Source organism: Pelophylax lessonae (assembly GCF_965119305.1).
Source record: "Pelophylax lessonae genome assembly, chromosome: 12".
NCBI classification, from domain to species: domain Eukaryota; kingdom Metazoa; phylum Chordata; class Amphibia; order Anura; family Ranidae; genus Pelophylax; species Pelophylax lessonae.
The window spans coordinates 22587841-22607695 of NC_138779.1; the positions used below are offsets into that span (position 1 = coordinate 22587841).

General features: G+C 47.0%; 1 protein-coding gene across 1 annotated transcript in view; it reads left to right on the forward strand.

Annotated features, from left to right (window-relative positions):
- The first annotated feature begins 617 nt into the window (after window positions 1-617).
- THAP7 (THAP domain containing 7) overlaps window positions 618-19855 on the forward strand; it is a 36146-nt gene continuing 16908 nt past the window's right edge. The window contains exons 1-4 of the mRNA XM_082273330.1: window positions 618-756; window positions 6135-6247; window positions 14487-14694; window positions 17882-17961. Of these exons, the coding sequence (XP_082129456.1) occupies window positions 6168-6247; window positions 14487-14694; window positions 17882-17961 (368 nt within the window). The 5' untranslated portion in view covers window positions 618-756; window positions 6135-6167. The remainder of the gene's footprint in view (window positions 757-6134; window positions 6248-14486; window positions 14695-17881; window positions 17962-19855) is intronic.

The window sequence follows — 19855 nt, forward strand, 5'->3', positions numbered from 1 at the left end:
ACACGCATCGATTATTGGCCGGGAATTTTCGGCCAACGACCGATCGGCCGATTTTCGGCTTGTTAGTACGATGCTTCCGACAACCGACTGCGACTTTTCGGCTGAAAAAAATCTGGTGTGCATGTTATAAAATTTTTGTTGGCCGTCAACGCAACGGCCGATTTTCCGTCAGTCAGTACAGATTTCGGCAGACAAAAATCTGATGAGCAAAACTGGGCATGCTCAGAGAAGAAGAAACACACGGAAAGTAAACCAACACATGACATCACTTCTGAAGTAGATTTTTGTTGGCCGAGAAAATTTGTGTTCAGTCTAGGCACATTCCAACCAACAAAACACCACTCTGTACAAAAGTCGGCCGATCGGTAGGCCGACAATCGTTGCGTGTGTACGGGGCATTAGTCTGGGGAGGAAGTGGTTAATAATTATAACCATTTTCCTCCAAATAATTCCCTGTAGATGTCAGAGTGTCATCCGGCGCCCTCTGCTGGCAGTCTGCTGGTACTCAGCGTGTCGGTGCTTTCTATGGGTCGCACATAACTGAACATAGAAGGAGGGGCTGAAGGGGCGTGGTTTGTGTTGTGCTGGGATCCGTGAGCTCTGGCGCTGTGCTGTCATCAGGCGGCGGTTGTTCGGTCCTCCGGCCGGCAGGTGGCGCTGTGCCGGTGTGGGGCGGTGGTGATGTATGGACAGCCAGGCGGACAGATGAAGTCGTATGTGTAGCCGAGCGCCTCTCTGGCTCCGTGCACCGGACAGGTATACCGGGGGCGGAGAAGGAGGGTTAGTGTGCTGGGGGACGTCTGTGTATAGAGAGGTGATGCTGTGATATCAGGAGGTCCCCCCCCCCATAGTACAGAGAGAAGATCCGGGGTGCAGGAGGAGGAGGGGGAGGTGCTGGGGAACCACTAAGCCCAGAATGTCATCATCCCAGCCTGACATCCAACCCTCATTTCATTGTGTTCTATAGAGTATGCCTGGACTGTACTTCCCACTCACTTCCTGTCCCTGTAACCCCCCCCCCAGGGAGACTTTTCCTCACTTCCTGTGACCCCCCCCCATTGGAGGGAGACTTCCTGTCCTTGTGACACCCCCCCCCCATTGGAGGGAGACTTCTCACTTCCTTTGACCGCCCCCCCCCAATTGGTGGGAGACTTCCTGTCCTTGTGACCCCCCCCCCCCATTGGAGGGAGACCTCTCACTTCTGGTGACCCCCCCCCCCCATTGGAGGGAGACTTCTCCTCACTTCCTATGACCCCCCCCCCCCATTGGAGGGAGACTTCTCCTCACTTCCTGTGACCCCCCCCCCATTGGAGGGAGACTTCTCCTCACTTCCTGTGACCCCCCCCATTGGAGGGAGACTTCCTGTCCTTGTGACCCCCCCCCCATTGGAGGGAGACTTCCTGTCCTTGTGACCCCCCCCCCCGCATTGGTGGGAGACTTCCTGTCCTTGTGACCCCCCCCCCCCCCCCCCCCGCATTGGAGGGAGGCTTCCTGTCACTGTGACCCCCCCCCCATTGGATGGAGACTTCTGTCACTGTGACCCCCCCATCCCCCCATTGGATGGAGACTTCTGTCACTGTGACCCCCCCCCATTGGATGGAGACTTCCTGTCCCTGTGAACCCCCCCCCCCATTGGATGGAGACTTCCTGTCCCTGTGACCCCCCCCCCCTCTCATTGGAGGGAGACTTCCTGTCCCTGTGACCCCCCCCTCTCATTGGAGGGAGACTTCCTGTCCCTGTGACCCCCCCCCCTCTCATTGGATGGAGACTTCCTGTCCCTGTGACCCCCCCCCCCTCTCATTGGATGGAGACTTCCTGTCCCTGTGACCCCCCCCCCTCTCATTGGAGGGAGACTTCCTGTCCCTGTGACCCCCCCCCTCTCATTGGAGGGAGACTTCCTGTCCCTGTGACCCCCCCCCTCTCATTGGAGGGAGACTTCCTGTCCCTGTGACCCCCCCCCCCCTCTCATTGGAGGGAGACTTCCTGTCCCTGTGACCCCCCCCCCTCTCATTGGAGGGAGACTTCCTGTCCCTGTGACCCCCCCCCTCTCATTGGAGGGAGACTTCCTGTCCCTGTGACCCCCCCCCCCCTCATTGGAGGGAGACTTCCTGTCCCTGTGACCCCCCCCCCTCATTGGAGGGAGACTTCCTGTCCCTGTGACCCCCCCCCCTCTCATTGGAGGGAGACTTCCTGTCCCTGTGACCCCCCCCCCCCTCATTGGAGGGAGACTTCCTGTCCCTGTGACCCCCCCCCCATATTGGATGGTCTACATCGGTTTGCGCAGGAGAGCCAGCCTGCTGCAGTAAAAAGGCAGCGGGTGATCAGGAAGTGTTTAAAGGGTAACTCCACTTTAGCAGGGTAAAAAATAGCAAATAAAGAAAAAACAATATAGAGTATACAATGGGGACACAAATCTTATTGTAATTGAATGTTATTAAAAATCACTTTTCCTTTTCAATCTGCAGCTGTTGTAATTTTCTAAAAATGCAATACAATATGGCCGCCTGGAGGTGTTCTGTACACAGAATATATACTGACCACACCCCCCGAATGTATCCTGACCACACCCCTAGAAACATCATTTCCTGCTTGTGTGATTGGCTCACTGATTCTCACAGAAGTCTGCACTAAGATACAAGTCAGATTTCTGGCATCCCCTGCAACACAAATATCATTTTTGGTGAGATTCTCCCAATAGGAACACGTCTAAAGGGATGCAGGCTCAGCAGATTTCCTCATTAGAGCCCTGCAGCTGCCACAGCTGATAGATAATTATGAAACCCCTCCCATTAGACCCACTCAGCACAGAGGAACAAATAATGATTTCTTCAGAATAATAAAAGGGAGGAATGTTATAATCCCTGCAATGTACAGAGATCACCCGGAGGGGAATGTTTATTCCTCAACAAAAGTGGATTTGTGTGCTGCTGTCCTCCTATTTGTTGGAATTCACATCTACCGTATATACTCGAGTATAAGCCGAGTTGTTCAGCGTGTTTTTTCATGCTGAAAGAGCCCCCCCTTGGCTTATACTCCATTTACCGTCTCACTTACCTTTCTCCCTGTCAGTGTGTATGCGCCGCCGCTCAGGAAAGTCCGTACACGTTCGGCTATTCCCGGGCAGACGGCGCATGCGCAGTGACGTGTTGGCGACGGGCGGCACCATTTTTAAATGTAAGTCGCAAAGGTAAGTGATACTCTTCCGCAGCACTGCAGGTAAAGGTAGGTGAGACTACTGTACCATGCCCGCAGCAACGCATTTCCTGTACCATCAGTGCAATATCTGTGCCATCTCCTGTGCCATCTCCTGTGCCATCTCCTGTGCCATCTCCTGTACCATGCCTCTACCATTTCCTGTACCATCTACTGTACCATCTCCTGTACCATCTTCTGTACTATGCCTGTACCATCTCCTGTACCATCTCCTGTACCATGCCTGTACCATCTCCTGTACCATGCCTGTACCATCTCCTGTACCATGCCTGTACCATCTCCTGTACCATGCCTGTACCATCTCCTGTACCATGCCTGTACCATCTCCTGTACCATCTCCTGTACCATGCCTGTACCATCTCCTGTACTATGCCTGTACCATCTCCTGTACCATCTCCTGTACCATCGCCTGTACCATCTCCTGTACCATGCCTGTACCATCTCCTGTACTATGCCTGTACCATCTCCTGTACCATGCCTGTACCATCTCCTGTACCATGCCTGTACCATCTCCTGTACCATGCCTGTACCATCTCCTGTACTATGCCTGTACCATCTCCTGTACCATCGCCTGTACCATCTCCTGTACCATGCCTGTACCATCTCCTGTACTATGCCTGTACCATCTCCTGTACTATGCCTGTACCATCTCCTGTACCATCTCCTGTACCATCTCCTGTACCATCTCCTGTGCCATCTCCTGTGCCATCTCCTGTGCCATCTCCTGTGCCATGCCTGTACCATCTCCTGTACCATCTCCTGTACCATCTCCTGTACCATGCCTGTACCATCTCCTGTACCATGCCTGTACCATCTCCTGTACCATGCCTGTACCATCTCCTGTACTATGCCTGTACCATCTCCTGTACTATGCCTGTACCATCTCCTGTACTATGCCTGTACCATCTCCTGTACCATGCCTGTGCCATCTCCTGTACCATGCCTGTGCCATCTCCTGTGCCATCTCCTGTGCCATCTCCTGTACCATCTCCTGTACCATCTCCTGTACCATCGCCTGTACCATCTCCTGTGCCATCTCCTGTACCATGCCTGTGCCATCTCCTGTGCCATCTCCTGTACCATCTCCTGTACCATGCCTCTACCATTTCCTGTACCATCTACTGTACCATCTTCTGTACTATGCCTGTACCATCTCCTGTACCATCTCCTGTACCATGCCTGTACCATCTCCTGTACCATGCCTGTACCATCTCCTGTACCATGCCTGTACCATCTCCTGTACCATCTCCTGTACCATGCCTGTACCATCTCCTGTACTATGCCTGTACCATCTCCTGTACCATCTCCTGTACCATCGCCTGTACCATCTCCTGTACCATGCCTGTACCATCTCCTGTACTATGCCTGTACCATCTCCTGTACCATGCCTGTACCATCTCCTGTACCATCTCCTGTACCATCTCCTGTACCATCTCCTGTACCATCTCCTGTACCATGCCTGTACCATCTCCTGTACTATGCCTGTACCATCTCCTGTACCATCTCCTGTACCATCTCCTGTACCATCTCCTGTACCATGCCTGTACCATCTCCTGTACCATGCCTGTACCATCTCCTGTACTATGCCTGTACCATCTCCTGTACTATGCCTGTACCATCTCCTGTACCATGCCTGTGCCATCTCCTGTGCCATCTCCTGTGCCATCTCCTGTGCCATCTCCTGTGCCATGCCTGTACCATCTCCTGTACCATCTCCTGTACCATGCCTGTACCATCTCCTGTACCATGCCTGTACCATCTCCTGTACCATGCCTGTACCATCTCCTGTACCATGCCTGTACCATCTCCTGTACCATGCCTGTACCATCTCCTGTACCATGCCTGTACCATCTCCTGTACCATGCCTGTACCATCTCCTGTACCATGCCTGTACCATCTCCTGTACTATGCCTGTACCATCTCCTGTACCATGCCTGTGCCATCTCCTGTACCATGCCTGTGCCATCTCCTGTGCCATCTCCTGTACCATGCCTGTGCCATCTCCTGTGCCATCTCCTGTACCATGCCTGTTCCATCTCCTGTACCATCTGCTGTACTATGCCTGTACCATCTCCTGTGCCATCTCCTGTGCCATGCCTGTGCCATCTCCTGTAGCATGCCTGCGCCATCTCCTGTGCCATCTCACCATGCCCCCAGCCCTGCATCTCCTGTACAATGTCCGCAGCCCCTGTTTTGGGTCTTGTGGTCGTCCAGTAGCTGCCGCATTTCCCACCCTGGGCTTATACTCGAGTCAATACGTTTTCCCAGTTTTTTGTGGTAAGATTAGGTGGGTCGGCGTATACTTAAGTATATACACATTTTGTTTTGACGATTGACACCTTGTAATCTCACATATTGGGTAAATACTAGCACAAATATGAAATTTTTATTTTTTATGTGTGTATTGCTGTGTAAGGGGATTATTAGGCCCCTTTTGGAGGGCCTCTGCTTGCCTAGTGGGGGGATGACAGTCCCATCTCCGCTCACTGTGCGCAGACGGACCTATCAGATCCCCGCTCTCCTCTATGGGGAGATTGGATGAAAACAGACGGCCTATACGTTTTTCATCCATCCGATCCGACCCGCCTGGACAGATGGTGAACGTATCGCCATGCGTTGGTTTTTTAGCAGATCTTGTAGAATCGTATGCCAGGCCGGTGTCTGCTGACATTCGCCTCCCCATAGAGGTCAATGGGTGGCCCGATCAGGTCCGCCTGAAAAACGGACAGACGGACCCGATTGGTCCTTGCGTTTGAAAGGGGCCTTATGAAGGTGATTGTGTGTAATTTCTTGTAAATGGAGCTACAACATGTCATTGTTTAATTTTTTTTTATTTTTGTCTTTGTCAAAAGGATTGATATTGACCAAAGAAATCAGACACAGTGTATTTGTATAAAATAATTTCCTTTTTACGTTTTTAGGGACGGGTCGTGGCGCCGGCTGAGTGGAGCGAAATGGTCCGGTCATGCTCTGCTGCTAATTGTGTCAACCGGCAGACGGCGCTTACTAGACGGAAAGGGATAACGTTCCACCGGTAGGTACCGTGGTCTGACCCAGAGTGCGGTCACTGCACAGTGTGTATTACTGTATTCCTATTATCCTATACTTTTCTTTACCATATCCTTATTATTGTATTTATATAGCCATCATTTTATTTTATACCTAAAGTGATTGTAAAATCTTGATTATTTTTATTTTTTTTTTTCTAAATAACAAACATGTTATACTTGCCTCCTCTGTGCAGTGATTTTGCACAGGTCAGCCCAGATCCTACTCTTCTCGGGTCCTTCATTGCTGCTCCTGGCCCCTCCCTCCTGTCGAGTGCCCCCACAGCAAGCAGCTTGCTATGGGGGCACCTGAGCCGAGCTGTCTATTCAGACACAGAGCTGTGGATCAGCTCCACTGCCTCTCTCTCTCCTGATTGGCTAACTGACTTTGACAGTCGCGGAAACCAATGGCACCGCTGCTGTGTCTCAGCCAATGAGGAGGCAGAGTCCCAGATGGCCGAGGGACTTGTGGGCATCACTGGATAGAGAGGCTTCTGCTTTTACAACTCCTTTAAAGTGGATGTAAACCCCCCCCCCCCCCCCCCCCACCATCACCTGTATAAACCAAAGGCACAATACGAAGGTGTCCACATGTATAAAGCTCATGCATGTAGTATTATTTTAAAAATCGTAGCTACCTTTCGGTTGCAGGAGCCCCGCAAAAGTCTCAAATCGGTGAGTGGGTCTCTTTGCCAGCACTCGGGGGGGCGGAGTCGTGACATCACATGACTCCCTGACCATCTCTACACTCCCCCTCGCCAGGCAGCGTCACCTGGCTGAACCCCGCGCGCACATCACAGGCAAGAGCGCGCTCACGGACCGCATCAAGGAGCCTCTGGCATATGTTTATCAACATTGTTAAAGCGGTAGTATCCCGCTTTTTGACACTTTTACCTACAGGTAAGCCTATAATAAGGCTTACCTGTAGGTACAAATAATATCTCCTAAACCGGCACGGTTTAGGAGATATTTACAGTGCATGCAGCCGCTCTGAAGGTCCGGGGGACCTTCAATTAAGTTGCCGGGAGCTTGCCGGAAAAATCACTCCCGCGCGCATGCGCGGGAGTGACGTCATCGCGGCTCCGGCCAATCAGCGCGCCGGAGCCGTCTCTTCCGGCCAATCAGCGCGCCGGAGCCGCCGAACCCGGAAGAGACGACGAGGGATCATGGCAGCGCCCGCATCGATGTCCGGGGGTCCGTGTCGGGGCTTCGTTTTAAGGTAAGTTACACATAATGGGCTAGTATGCGATGCATACTTGCTCATTATGCCTTTGTCTTGCAGGTTTTTTTTTTTTTATTTTTTTTTCTATAGGGTTTACAACCGCTTTAAGGCTGCTAGATGTGTGTGTGTGTGTGTGTGTGTGTGTGTGTGTGTGTGTGTGTGTGTGTGTGTGTGTATATATATATATATATATATCTACACAGTGCCTTGCGAAAGTATTCGGCCCCCTTGAACTTTGCGACCTTTTGCCACATTTCAGGCTTCAAACATAAAGATATAAAACTGTAATTTTTTGTGAAGAATCAACAACAAGTGGGACACAATCATGAAGTGGAACGAAATTTTATTGGATATTTCAAACTTTTTTAACAAATAAAAAACTGAAAAATTGGGCGTGCAAAATTATTCAGCCCCCTTAAGTTAATACTTTGTAGCGCCACCTTTTGCTGCGATTACAGCTGTAAGCCGCTTGGGGTATGTCTCTATCAGTTTTGCACATCGAGAGACTGAAATTTTTGCCCATTCCTCCTTGCAAAACAGCTCAAGCTCAGTGAGGTTGGATGGAGAGCGTTTGTGAACAGCAGTTTTCAGTTCTTTCCACAGATTCTCGATTGGATTCAGGTCTGGACTTTGACTTGGCCATTCTAACACCTGGATATGTTTATTTGTGAACCATTCCATTGTAGATTTTGCTTTATGTTTTGGATCATTGTCTTGTTGGAAGACAAATCTCCGCCCCAGTCTCAGGTCTTTTGCAGATTCCATCAGGTTTTCTTCCAGAATGGTCCTGTATTTGGCTCCATCCATCTTCCCATCAATTTTAACCATCTTCCCTGTCCCTGCTGAAGAAAAGCAGGCCCAAACCATGATGCTGCCACCACCATGTTTGACAGTGGGGATGGTGTGTTCAGGGTGATGAGCTGTGTTGCTTTTACGCCAAACATAACGTTTTGCATTGTTGCCAAAAAGTTCGATTTTGGTTTCATCTGACCAGAGCACCTTCTTCCACATGTTTGGTGTCTCCCAGGTGGCTTGTGTCAAACTTTAAACAACACTTTTTATGGATATCTTTAAGAAATGGCTTTCTTCTTGCCACTCTTCCATAAAGGTCAGATTTCTGCAGTATACGACTGATTGTTGTCCTGTGGACAGAGTCTCCCACCTCAGCTGTAGATCTCTGCAGTTCATCCAGAGTGATCATGGGCCTCTTGGCTGCATCTCTGATCAGTCTTCTCCTTGTATGAGCTGAAAGTTTAGAGGGACGGCCAGGTCTTCATAGATTTGCAGTGGTCTGATACTCCTTCCATTTCAATATTATTGCTTGCACAGTGCTCCTTGGGATGTTTAACGCTTGGGAAATCGTTTTGTATCCAAATCCGGCTTTAAACTTCTCCACAACAGTATCTCGGACCTGCCTGGTGTGTTCCTTGTTCTTCATGATCCTCTCTGCGCTTTAAACGGACCTCTGAGACTATCACAGTGCAAGTGCATTTATATGGAGACTTGATTACACACAGGTGGATTCTATTTATCATCATTAGTCATTTAGGTCAACATTGGATCATTCAGAGATCCTCACTGAACTTCTGGAGAGAGTTTGCTGCACTGAAAGTAAAGGGGCTGAATAATTTTGCACGCCCAATTTTTCAGTTTTTTATTTGTTAACAAAGTTTGAAATATCCAATAAATTTCATTCCACTTCATGATTGTGTCCCACTTGTTGATTCTACACAAAAAAAATACAGTTTTATATCTTTATGTGGCAAAAGGTCAAAGTTCAAGGGGGGGGCCGAATACTTTCACAATGCACTGTGTGTGTGTATGTATGTATGTGTATGTATGTGTGTGTATATATATATATATATATATTTATATTATATTATATTTATTTATTAGCAGAGACCCTAAAGAATAAAATGGCGATCGTTGCAATCTTTTATGTCACCCTGTATTTGTGCCAAAGTCTTTCAAACGCAAAATATAATATAAAAATAATCTTTAATGAATTTTTTAAAAAAATAAACAGTAAAGTTAGCCCAGTTTTTTGTATAAGATGATGTTACGCCGAGACTCGTGCTCTTTATTCTAAGCAAAAAAATCGTGATTCTCATTTTATCCAGAATCGTGCAGCTCTTTTGTATACTAGTTATCATATTCCTAATATCTTATACTCATCATAGTATTCTTTTTATCATGTTCTTATTATCATGTTCTTATTATCCTATACCTATTATGGTATTCTGGACCTGATGGGTCTGAGATAAGAATTCTGTTGTTGCTCATAGCAGTCAGTAAACCTCTTCCTTTATTTTTATTTTATTTTGAATGGAGATTTCGGGTAGCTGCTATAGATACAAATCTTATATTTATTGAAGCGCAGCTATCACAAAAAAAAAAATCTTTTTCTTTTCCTTGTCCGCTCATTCCTTATCAATATAGTTTAACCACTTTACCACCGGAGGATTTTGCTGTCTTCCGTCCAGACCACTTTTTGTGCTTCGGCACTGTGCGACTTTAACTGACAATTGTGCGGTCATGCAATGTGGTACCCAAACAAAATTTACGTCCTTTTTTTCCCACAAACAGAGCTTTCTTTTGGTGGTATTTGATCACCTCTGCGCTTTTTATTTTTTGCGATATTAATAAAAAAAAAGCGAAAATTTTGCAAAAAAATGACATTTTCAACTTTGTCTTTTAAAAAATATCCAATATACTCAATTTATGTCATTTTTTTTGGCCAAAATATATTTAGCTACATGTCTTTGACAAAAAAAAATTCAATGAGCGTATTTTTATTGGTTTGCGCAAAAGTTAAAGCGTCTACAAACTATGGTGTAAATACTGAAATTTTACGCAGCTTTAATTTCTGACTGCCTATCTCAATTCATGAAGTGCTAAAATGGCAGGGCAGTACAAGACCCCCCCCAAATTACCACTTTTTGGAAAGTAGACATCCTAAGGAATGTTCTGAGAGGCATGTTGAGCTCATTGAATATTTAATTTTTTTGTCACAGGTGTTTGAAAAATGAATAAAAAAAAAAAAAATTTTTTTTTTTTAACACAAAGTTGTCACTAAAAGATAAATTTCTCACACATGCCATGGGTATATGTGTAATTACACCCCAAAATATATTCTGCTGCTTCTCCTGAGTACAGGGATACCACATATGTGAGACTTTTTGGGAGCCTAGCTGTGTACGGGACCCCGAAAATCAATCTCCATCTTTAGGTTTTCTAATGGCGTAAATTTTTGATTTTACTCCTCACTACCCAACACTGTGACAGGGAAGTGAAGGGGTTAAACTGGGGGAGATCAAGGGGTTAAACCTTTATAGAGGATAGATGGCGGGTGGCCTAAACCTATTCGGGCCTAGCGCAAGCGCAAATTAGGGTCACCAGTGACACTAAATACAGTGATCAGTAGTTATCTGATATACTGTATATATTAGTGCACTGTTTTATATGGAGTGAAGGGGTTAACTGGGGAAGATCAAGCGGTTAAAAGTTTATTAGGGAATAGGTGGCGGGTGCCCTAACCCTATATGGGCTTAGCGCAAGCGCAAATTAGGGTCACTAGTGACACTAAATACAGTGATCAGTATTTACCTATATACTGTATTTAGTGCACAGAGTAATAGGTAGTGAAGGGGTTAACTGGGGCTGATCAAGGGGTAAAAACTTTATTAGGGGTTAGGTGGCGGGTACCCTAACCCTATTTGGGCCTAACGCAGGCGCAAACTACGCTCACAAGTGACACTTATACAGTGATCAGTAAAATATCTGTATACCACTGTATATAGTGTTCACTGTGAGGGGTTTGGGGGTGATCAGGGGGTGATCAGAGGTGATGAAGGGGTTAAATGTGCCTATGTGAGGTGTGTCAGTGTAGTGTTGGTGGAAACTCACGTTTTTGGTGTGTCTCTGTCTCTCTCCTGGAACCGAAAGGACTTCAGGAGGGACAGTGACATCACTTCCCCTGTCTGTGTTTACATTACACAGACAGGGGTCAGATTGCCATTGGTGGGGACCGATCTACAGACACTGACCAAAAATCATTGGTCAGTATCTGGTGATTGATCGGTTCCCTACCGAATGCCATCGGTATCGGGACCCGCGGCGCGCGGGAGCGCGCTCTGGAGCCGCGATCGCGCATGACGTTAATACTACGTGGCTGAGCGGTATCGTGCCGCACTGCCGCAGTAGTATTACCGCGCGCGGTCCTAAAGTGGTTAAAATATATGTAGAGTTTTTTTTTTTTCTGAAGTACAGAATATTTCTAGCTCCAACTCCTCTTTTCTAGTTTTGGATAGAGTGAGGAAGAATGAGAACTAGAGATGCACCCAAACTTTTGGCAGCCGAAACATATCGGCCCGAAATTTACCAATAAGAGATTTAGGTGCCGAAAATGCACACGATTTTTCCACGATTTTACTATGCTTGCGGTGTGTTTTTCATTCAAAAACCGCATTAAAAAACGGAACATAGGTGTGGTATTGATGCATGCTTGCTGCATTTTCAACATTTTTAATGCATTTTAACTAGGGATAGACCGATGTGTTTTTTTCAGGGCCAATACCGATATTTTGTACATTTAAAGTTTTGAAAAGTAAAGACAATTTTTGACACAAATCTGGTACTGAATATGTTAATTTTTGTTTAATGCTTAATGGCTGGCTGGCTGGCACCCTGTGGTGGGTGGGTGGCTGGCACCCTGTGGTGGGTGGGTGGCTGGCACCCTGTGGTGGGTGGCTAGCTGGCACCCTGTGGTGGGTGGCTGGCTGGTACAGTGCCTGTGGCTGGCTGGTACAGGGCCTGTGGGTGGCTGGCTGTCTGGCACCCTCTCTGTGGGTGGCTGACTGTCTCGCTCCCTGTCTGTGGGTGGGTGGCTGGCTGGCACCCTGTGGTTGGTGGCTGGCTGGCACAGGGGCTTTGGGTGGGTGGCTGGTACAGGGCCTGTAGACGGGTGGCTGGTACAGTGCCTGTGGCTGGCTGGTTCAGGGCCTGTGGTGGGTGGTTGGCTGGCACATGGGCTTTGGGTGGCTGGCTGGTACAGTGTCTGTGGCTGTCTGGCACCCTCTCTGTGGGTGGCTGGCTGTCTGGCACCCTCTCTGTGGGTGGCTGACTGTCTGGCTCCCTGTCTGTGGGTGGCTGGCACCCTGTGGTGGGTGGCTGGTTGGCACAGGGGCTTTGGGTGGGTGGCTGGTACAGGGCCTGTGGGCGGGTGGCTGGTACAGTGCCTGTGGCTGGCTGGTTCAGGGCCTGTGGGTGGCTGGCTGGCACCCTGTGGGTGGGCGGGTGGCTGGCACAGGGGCTGTGGGTCGCTGACTGCTACAGGGCCTGTGGGTGGCTAGCTGGCTGGTGCAGGGCATGTGGGTGGCTGGCTGGCTCACTGGTACAGGGCCTGTGGGTGGGTGGCTGGCTGGCACCGGGCTGCTGTGGGTGGGTGTATGGCTGTGATACACTCCCGCGAGACTAGTCCCGACTCCAGACGAGGCTGTCCAAGGCAAGGGAGGCGGCCTAGGAAGGCAGAATGACGTCATAAAAATATCGGCAATATCAGTCAGTTCCGGGGGTGATACCGATATATCGGGGAAAGTGCATATCGGCCGCTGATATATCAGCCTTTGTCGATAATCGGTCTATCCCTAATTTTAACTGGAAGGTGCGTTTCTTCTTTTTTTTTTTTTTTTTTTTTTTTACTGACGAAAAATGCAGCTAACAGGACTTTTAACACCACAATGGAAGCACAACAGACCAGTGTGGAGGCTTACATAAAATTTAAAGGGATGCGTTTTTCTTGCGCTAAAGGTGCCAATAATGGCCGACAAATTCATATTCGTTTACTTTCATGATATTAATTAAAAAAGTCAAATATAATACATTTATAAAAAAAATATATATATATATATATATATATATATATATATATATATATATATATATATATATATATATATATATATATATATATATAAATAATAATAAATAAAATATATAAAAATAATGAAATAAAATATATAAAAATAATAAAATAATAATAAATAAAAAAAATATATATATATATATATATATATATATATATATATATATATATATATATATATATATATATATATATATATAAATCTTATAATACCTTTTTTTACTGTTATTTTCGGTTTCAGCACCAAAATTTTCCATTCGGTGCACCTCTAATGAGAACATCTGTCTTGTCCCCATTGATTTTTTCCCCTCTATCTGTGTTGTGGTCAAGGGATAAAACCTAGGGAAGTGTGCATGTATAGCAGAGGTTTACTGCACGTTTTTTTTTTTTTTTTTTCTCTTCTTGCACTGACATAAAAAATTGCCTATAGATGTGCTTTACAGCAGACCTCAAACTATAGAAGAGAGAAGCAGCACAAGGAGCCAACTATCTGTTCTGTAGTAACCATGTGTTTTACAAGGAACCTGCTGATAGGAGAGAGCAGAGAGTGACAAGGAGATGAACTCCACAGTCTGCTGATTTCTCTTTTATGGTCCAATCACAGGTTGGGGCAGGAATAAGAGATGTATTACATATCTGCATCAGATAGATGCCAGGTCTAGATCAACTCCGGTCCTCAGGGCACACTAACAGGCCAGATTTTAAGTATTACCTTGGGGAGATGCAGACTAGAATACTGCAATCACTGAGCAGCAAATGATATCACCTGTGATGTATTTGCAAACCTGGCCTGTTAGTGGGTCCTGAGGACCGGAGTTGAGAAACACTGGTCTAGAGGACGACTGAGCTGTCTGGCAGTGCTGTGTAATTCTCAGGACAGAATGGAAATACGTATACTTTAGCAGGCCACTATATATTTCTCATTTTATCGCTGTATTTAGCGGTTTGCCTAAAGTTCTACTTTAAATGTTCGTTTGTAGTGAAATATTTTTCTATTTTTTTATTTGGGGTTTTAGTTTGTTGTTCCTCCTGATTCACAGTCATAACCCTTTCTTTTTTTTTTTTCCTTTCCTTTGCTTAGATTTCCCAAAGAGGAGTCACGGAGGACGCTGTGGGTGAATGCCGTGTCGCACTCTCACTCTGCGGTCGGTAGTGAATGGACCCCTTCTGTGCACAGCTCCCTGTGCTCCCAACACTTCCACGATAAGCAGTTTGATCGAACTGGACAGACGGTGCGGCTCAGGGACTCCGCGGTCCCTATGATATTTTCAACCTTCAGCTTTGCAAAGGTATGCTTTATGCCAGCCACACAATTATTCGATCATTAGGTGTAAAGTTCCCGGTAATAAAAGAATCACATCAGAGATGAATTGCTCTAGAATGGTTTAGAAGGGAGATATCCCTTCACTTCTCTTCCCATAGGCACAGCAGGAAATCTGCAACTCAAGCAGGCATTGACAAGGACTTCTGACACTCCTCCAAATTTTCTTAATTGCAAGCTTTTTTGAAGTGAGCGTCAAAAAGTATTAAAACCTGTGGGCCAACTGAACCACTTCAGCTCCGGAAGGTTTTACCCCCCTTAAAGCGATAGTATACTCGGCTTTTTAACTTTTACCTATGGGTAAGCCTATAATAAGGACTATAATAAGGCTCACATGTAGGTAAAATTAAAGCGGAGTTCCACCCAAAAGTGGAACTAAGGCTACATTCACACCTGAGCGTAGCGTTTTCACCGCGATTTACATGCGTTTTTTGTGCAGGCGTTTTTAGATTGAATAGAGGCCAATGGAAAACGCCTGTAATCTGCCCAAAAAGAAGCTCATGTACTTTTTTGAGCGTTGGGCGTTTTGCTCACAGCGTCAAAACGCTCAGATGTGAACAGGGGCCATTGAAATGAATAGGATTTGTCTTGTTGGGCATTTTGAGAGCTGATCCTAGAGCTGAAAAACTCCCCAAAAACGCCCCAAAACGCCTACATGTGAACGGAGCCTTACGCTCATTTGCTTCCTCCCCACCCCCCTCCAGTGCCACATTTGGCACCTTTCAGGGGGGAGTGGGGAATGGGTATCTGTTTTTGACAGGTACCCTTCCCCACTTCCGGCGCCGCCCCTCGGAATTTTGGCCCCCTCCTCCTTCCCCCGCCGCCAAGCCAATCCAAATGCGCAGCACACTTCACGCATGCGCATTAGGGACCCGCCCCTGAAGCTGCAAGGCTTCACTGCTGGGTTCCCTAACCGGCAATGGCGGCGGCAGCACCCGACAGCCGATGAAAACATTGGCTGCGGTGCCGACATCGCTGGACTCCAGGACAGGTAAGTGTCCTAATATCAAAAGTCAGCAGCTACAGTGTGTGTGTGTATAGTGTGTGTGTGTATAGTGTGTGTGTGTATAGTGTGTGTGTGTGTACAGTGTGTGTGTATAGTGTATGTGTGTGTACAGTGTGTGTGTATAGTGTGTGTGTGTGTGTGTGTGTGTAGTGTGTGTGTACAGCTGCTGACTTTTAATTTTTGAAGGGGGAGGGGGTGAGGCTGGAACACCGCTTTAATATTTCCTAAACCTGCACAGTTTAGGAGATATTCGCCCTGCATGCAGCCGCTGACACCTTAAGAGCTCCTAGCCGGAAAGTGAACTCCCTCGCGCGCATGCACGAGAGTGACGTCATCACGGCTCCGGCCACTCACAGAGCCAGAGCCGCCGAACCCGGAAGAGACGCAGAGGGAAGGAAGATGTCAGCTGCCTCAGCGGTGTCCGGGAGACCGTGTCGGGGCTTCGTTCTAAGGTATTTCATAATGAGCTAGTATGCGATGCATACTAGCTCATTATGCCTTTGTCCTGCAGGGTTTGTTTTTTTTTTTGTTTTTTTTGTTGTTTTTTTTTGAGGATACAACCGCTTTAATAACCAGCCCATTTTTTGCGATTCGGCTCTGCGTTACTTTAATAAAAAAACTGCCCGGTCGTGCGACGTTGTACCCAAATACAATTGATATCCTATTTTTTCCCCCACAAACAGAGCTTTTTTTTGGTGGTATTTGATCACCTCTGCGGTTTTTAGATTTTGTGCTATAAACAAAAAAAGAGCGAAAATTTTGAAAAAAAACAATATTTTTCACATTCTGCTATAATAATATTCCCCCAAAAAAATGTAAAAATCTAATTTTTTTAAAAATTTTAGGCCAATTTGTTTTCTGCTACATATTTTTGGTAAAAGATATCGCAATAAGCGTATTTTGATTGGTTTGCGCAAAAGTTATTGCATTTACTAACTACGGGAAAGATTTATGTCATTTTTATTGTGTTTTTTTTTTCTACTAGAAATGGCGGCGATCTGATTTTTAGGGTGACTGCGACATTGCGGCGGACAGATCGGACCCCTAACTGACATTTTTGACACTTTTGGGGTTCCAGTGACATTACTATAGTAATCAGTGCTAAAAAAAATATGCACTGTCACTGTAATAATGACACTGGCAGGGAAGGGGTTAATACTGTGGGTGATCAAGGGGTTAAATGTGAGCCTAGGGGAGTGATTCTAACTGGGGGGGCGTGGCTTGTAAAATGATCATAGAGACATGTGATCCTATATAGAAGGATCACAGGCGCTCTGTGATCATTCCAGAGAGAAGAATGGTCAGCTGTGTTTAAAACAGCTGACCATCCTTCTCTCTCTCAGCAAGGAATGATTGCGGGTGTCAGGAGGCAATCGGAGCCGCCTGCCCCCCGTGCATCCGAGTCCCCGCTACCGAGGCACGCGCTCGCCCCCTAGCTGCAGGGTTGCGACCGACGTATACCTTCGTGGGTTCACGCAGGAGGGGCTGCCTGCTGAACTGCGGCGGGCGGTCCTTAAGTGGTTAAAGAAAATTGAAAAATAACAGACTTATTGGCAAGATCAACTGGCAAGGAAAAAGCCTAACAAAGAAAACTAATGCAGCAACTACAGCTAAGATATAGAAAGCTACTATATAATAATTTTTTGGTTTGGGGTTTAACATTGCTTTAAAGTCTAAACCCGAGAACAAAAATGTAATATATTGCAGCTTACCAGTCCTTAAATGTGGAGGCATCATTCGTTTTTCTTTTCATTTTCCACAGAACATCTCCATATTATGGGACGGTGTTCTGTAGTCTACAGAAGTGATCTGCCATCAAGATATCACTGTGACTGCACAGGAAATTACAGTACACGGTATTATTGGCAAGATTAACAGATATTTTGCTCTTATTAAACCGATAAAACAAAACACTTTGAATTTGTATATTTACCGGCCAAATAAGAAGTTTATTGTTAGAGGTTACATACGCTAACACTGCACATCATTGGTAGTCAAAAGGAGGTTAGCAATGGAAGCTGTAACATTTATTTCAAGACCGCTTTACTTTAATAGTGTAGGCCTTAACCTCAAGCAAGTTTGTTCAGCCATGTTGTTTGACTTCCTAGTGATCGGATAGGCTAACTCTTCCATTTGTTTTGGATTTTAGATGCCAAGACATTGCTCAGCTCTCGGCTGCACCACTCGGGATTCTCGCCTGACCAGGGAGAACAACATCTCATTTCACAGGTCAGCTCCGTTTCTTTCTTCTTGAAGAGGTCCTGTCCTGTAGATGATAAAAAAAAAATAAATAAAAAATAAAAGCCTGAGGACAAAGGGCTAGTACAAGTATTGGTTTGTATTGTATATTGCACTTTAATAGGTAGGCGCGTGAATTTTTGTATACTAGTCACAAGTATTGCCTGTGGGCTCCCTGCAGTTGTTTTTGCCTCATTTCTGACCACCTATGCCTAGATATGCACTGTGTGTCTGGGTGAAGGCAGCCATCTTGGTAGAGGCAGGGCTTTGCTTCCTCATGTCAGAGCTACCCCCTTGATGACTGGTTAGGTAATGATCAGGAAGCAGCAGAAGAGATGAAGCACAGATGGCAGAGAACGAATGAAGCAAAAACAGGGTGTTACTTTCACTGCAGGTCCTTGGGTACAGCTGTCTTTCCAGCAAGGAGAACAGTGATTGGCACAGTAGTGACACCAGAAAATCTAACACTAAATCTCACTTCGATTCACCCCCCTCCACAGCAGTATCCTCTGTCGCCCCCCTCCCCCCCCCCCCCCACAGTGTTGTCTTCTGCCCCCTTTCACATTACCCTCCCCCACTCCACTGTAGTGTTCTCTGCCCCCACATAGCAGTGCCCTCTGCCCCTCTACCCCAACTGTAGAGCCCTCTGCCCCCATATAGCAGTGTCCTCTGCCCCTCTCCCCCAACTGAAGGGCCCTCTGCCCCCACATAGCAGTGTCTTCTGCCATCCTCCTCCACAGTAGTGTCCTCTTCGCCCCACCCCCATAGCAGTGTCCACTGTAAACCCCCCCCCCCCCTGTAGTGCCCTCTGCCCCACCCCCAATAAGTGTCCTCTGCCGTCCACCCCCCCCCCCCCCAATAAGTGTCCTCTGCCGTCCACCCCCCCCCCCCCCAATAAGTGTCCTCTGCCATCCCCCCCATAGCAGTGTCCTCCACACATACCCCCCCCCCCTAATAGCGGTGTCCTCTGCCTCCCCCCCCCCCCCCCCACAGCAGTGTCCTTTGCAGCAGCTCCCCAGTATTGTCCACTGCACCCCCCCCCCCCCCCGTAGTGTCCTCTGCCCCCTATAGCTGTTTTCTCTGTTCACAACACCCAGCTGTGTGTAGGCAGCTCTCTCCTATTTTACAGCGGCTGGACATCAGAGAGGATTGAGAGGCCGCATATTGCTGGATGGAAGGTGACATCGCGAGCTGCCAGAGTAAACTTTTCATGTTAACAAGCAGGTGATTGGTTGATTGCTAGGACCACCTAGTAACCAATGACCTGCTGGTTAACTTGCAAAGTTAACTAAAGCAGCTGCCATGCTCCTACCCCCCATCCAGCACTGTTCTGCTTCTCTCACTCTTCTCTGCTAGTAAAAGAAGAGCGGCAGAGGCTGAGAGAGAGCGGCAGAGGCTGGGAGAAGCATCAACACAGCCCTGATCGGGATCTACCTGTCGGTTTCCCGCAATGGACGGGTTGCCAAACCCGGACCTAGGCGCATTCACATACCAAGAAGTGCATTGCTGTTTTTCAAGGAGAAATTTAAGGCAAACGGAAGAATTTTCTTAGTACTGCTTTGACAAAATTAGACTTTGTATATGTTGCCCTATAACAGTGATGGCAAACCTTGGCACCCCAGATCTTTTGGAGCTACATTTCCCATTTCGGCTCTGATCGGGTCTCCATGCAAAAACCCGGAAGTGATGTCATGACATCACTTCCGGGTACTGGGACAAGATTAAAAAAATGACAGCATTCAAAACAGCCAAACTTGGCGTTTTGAATGCTTTTAAGTGCCGAGGAGGGGTTTGGGGGTCGACAATATCGGCCGATACCAATATGCATTGACCAAAATATCAGTATCGGCAATGAAAAACCGATATCGGTCGATCACTAATCTGA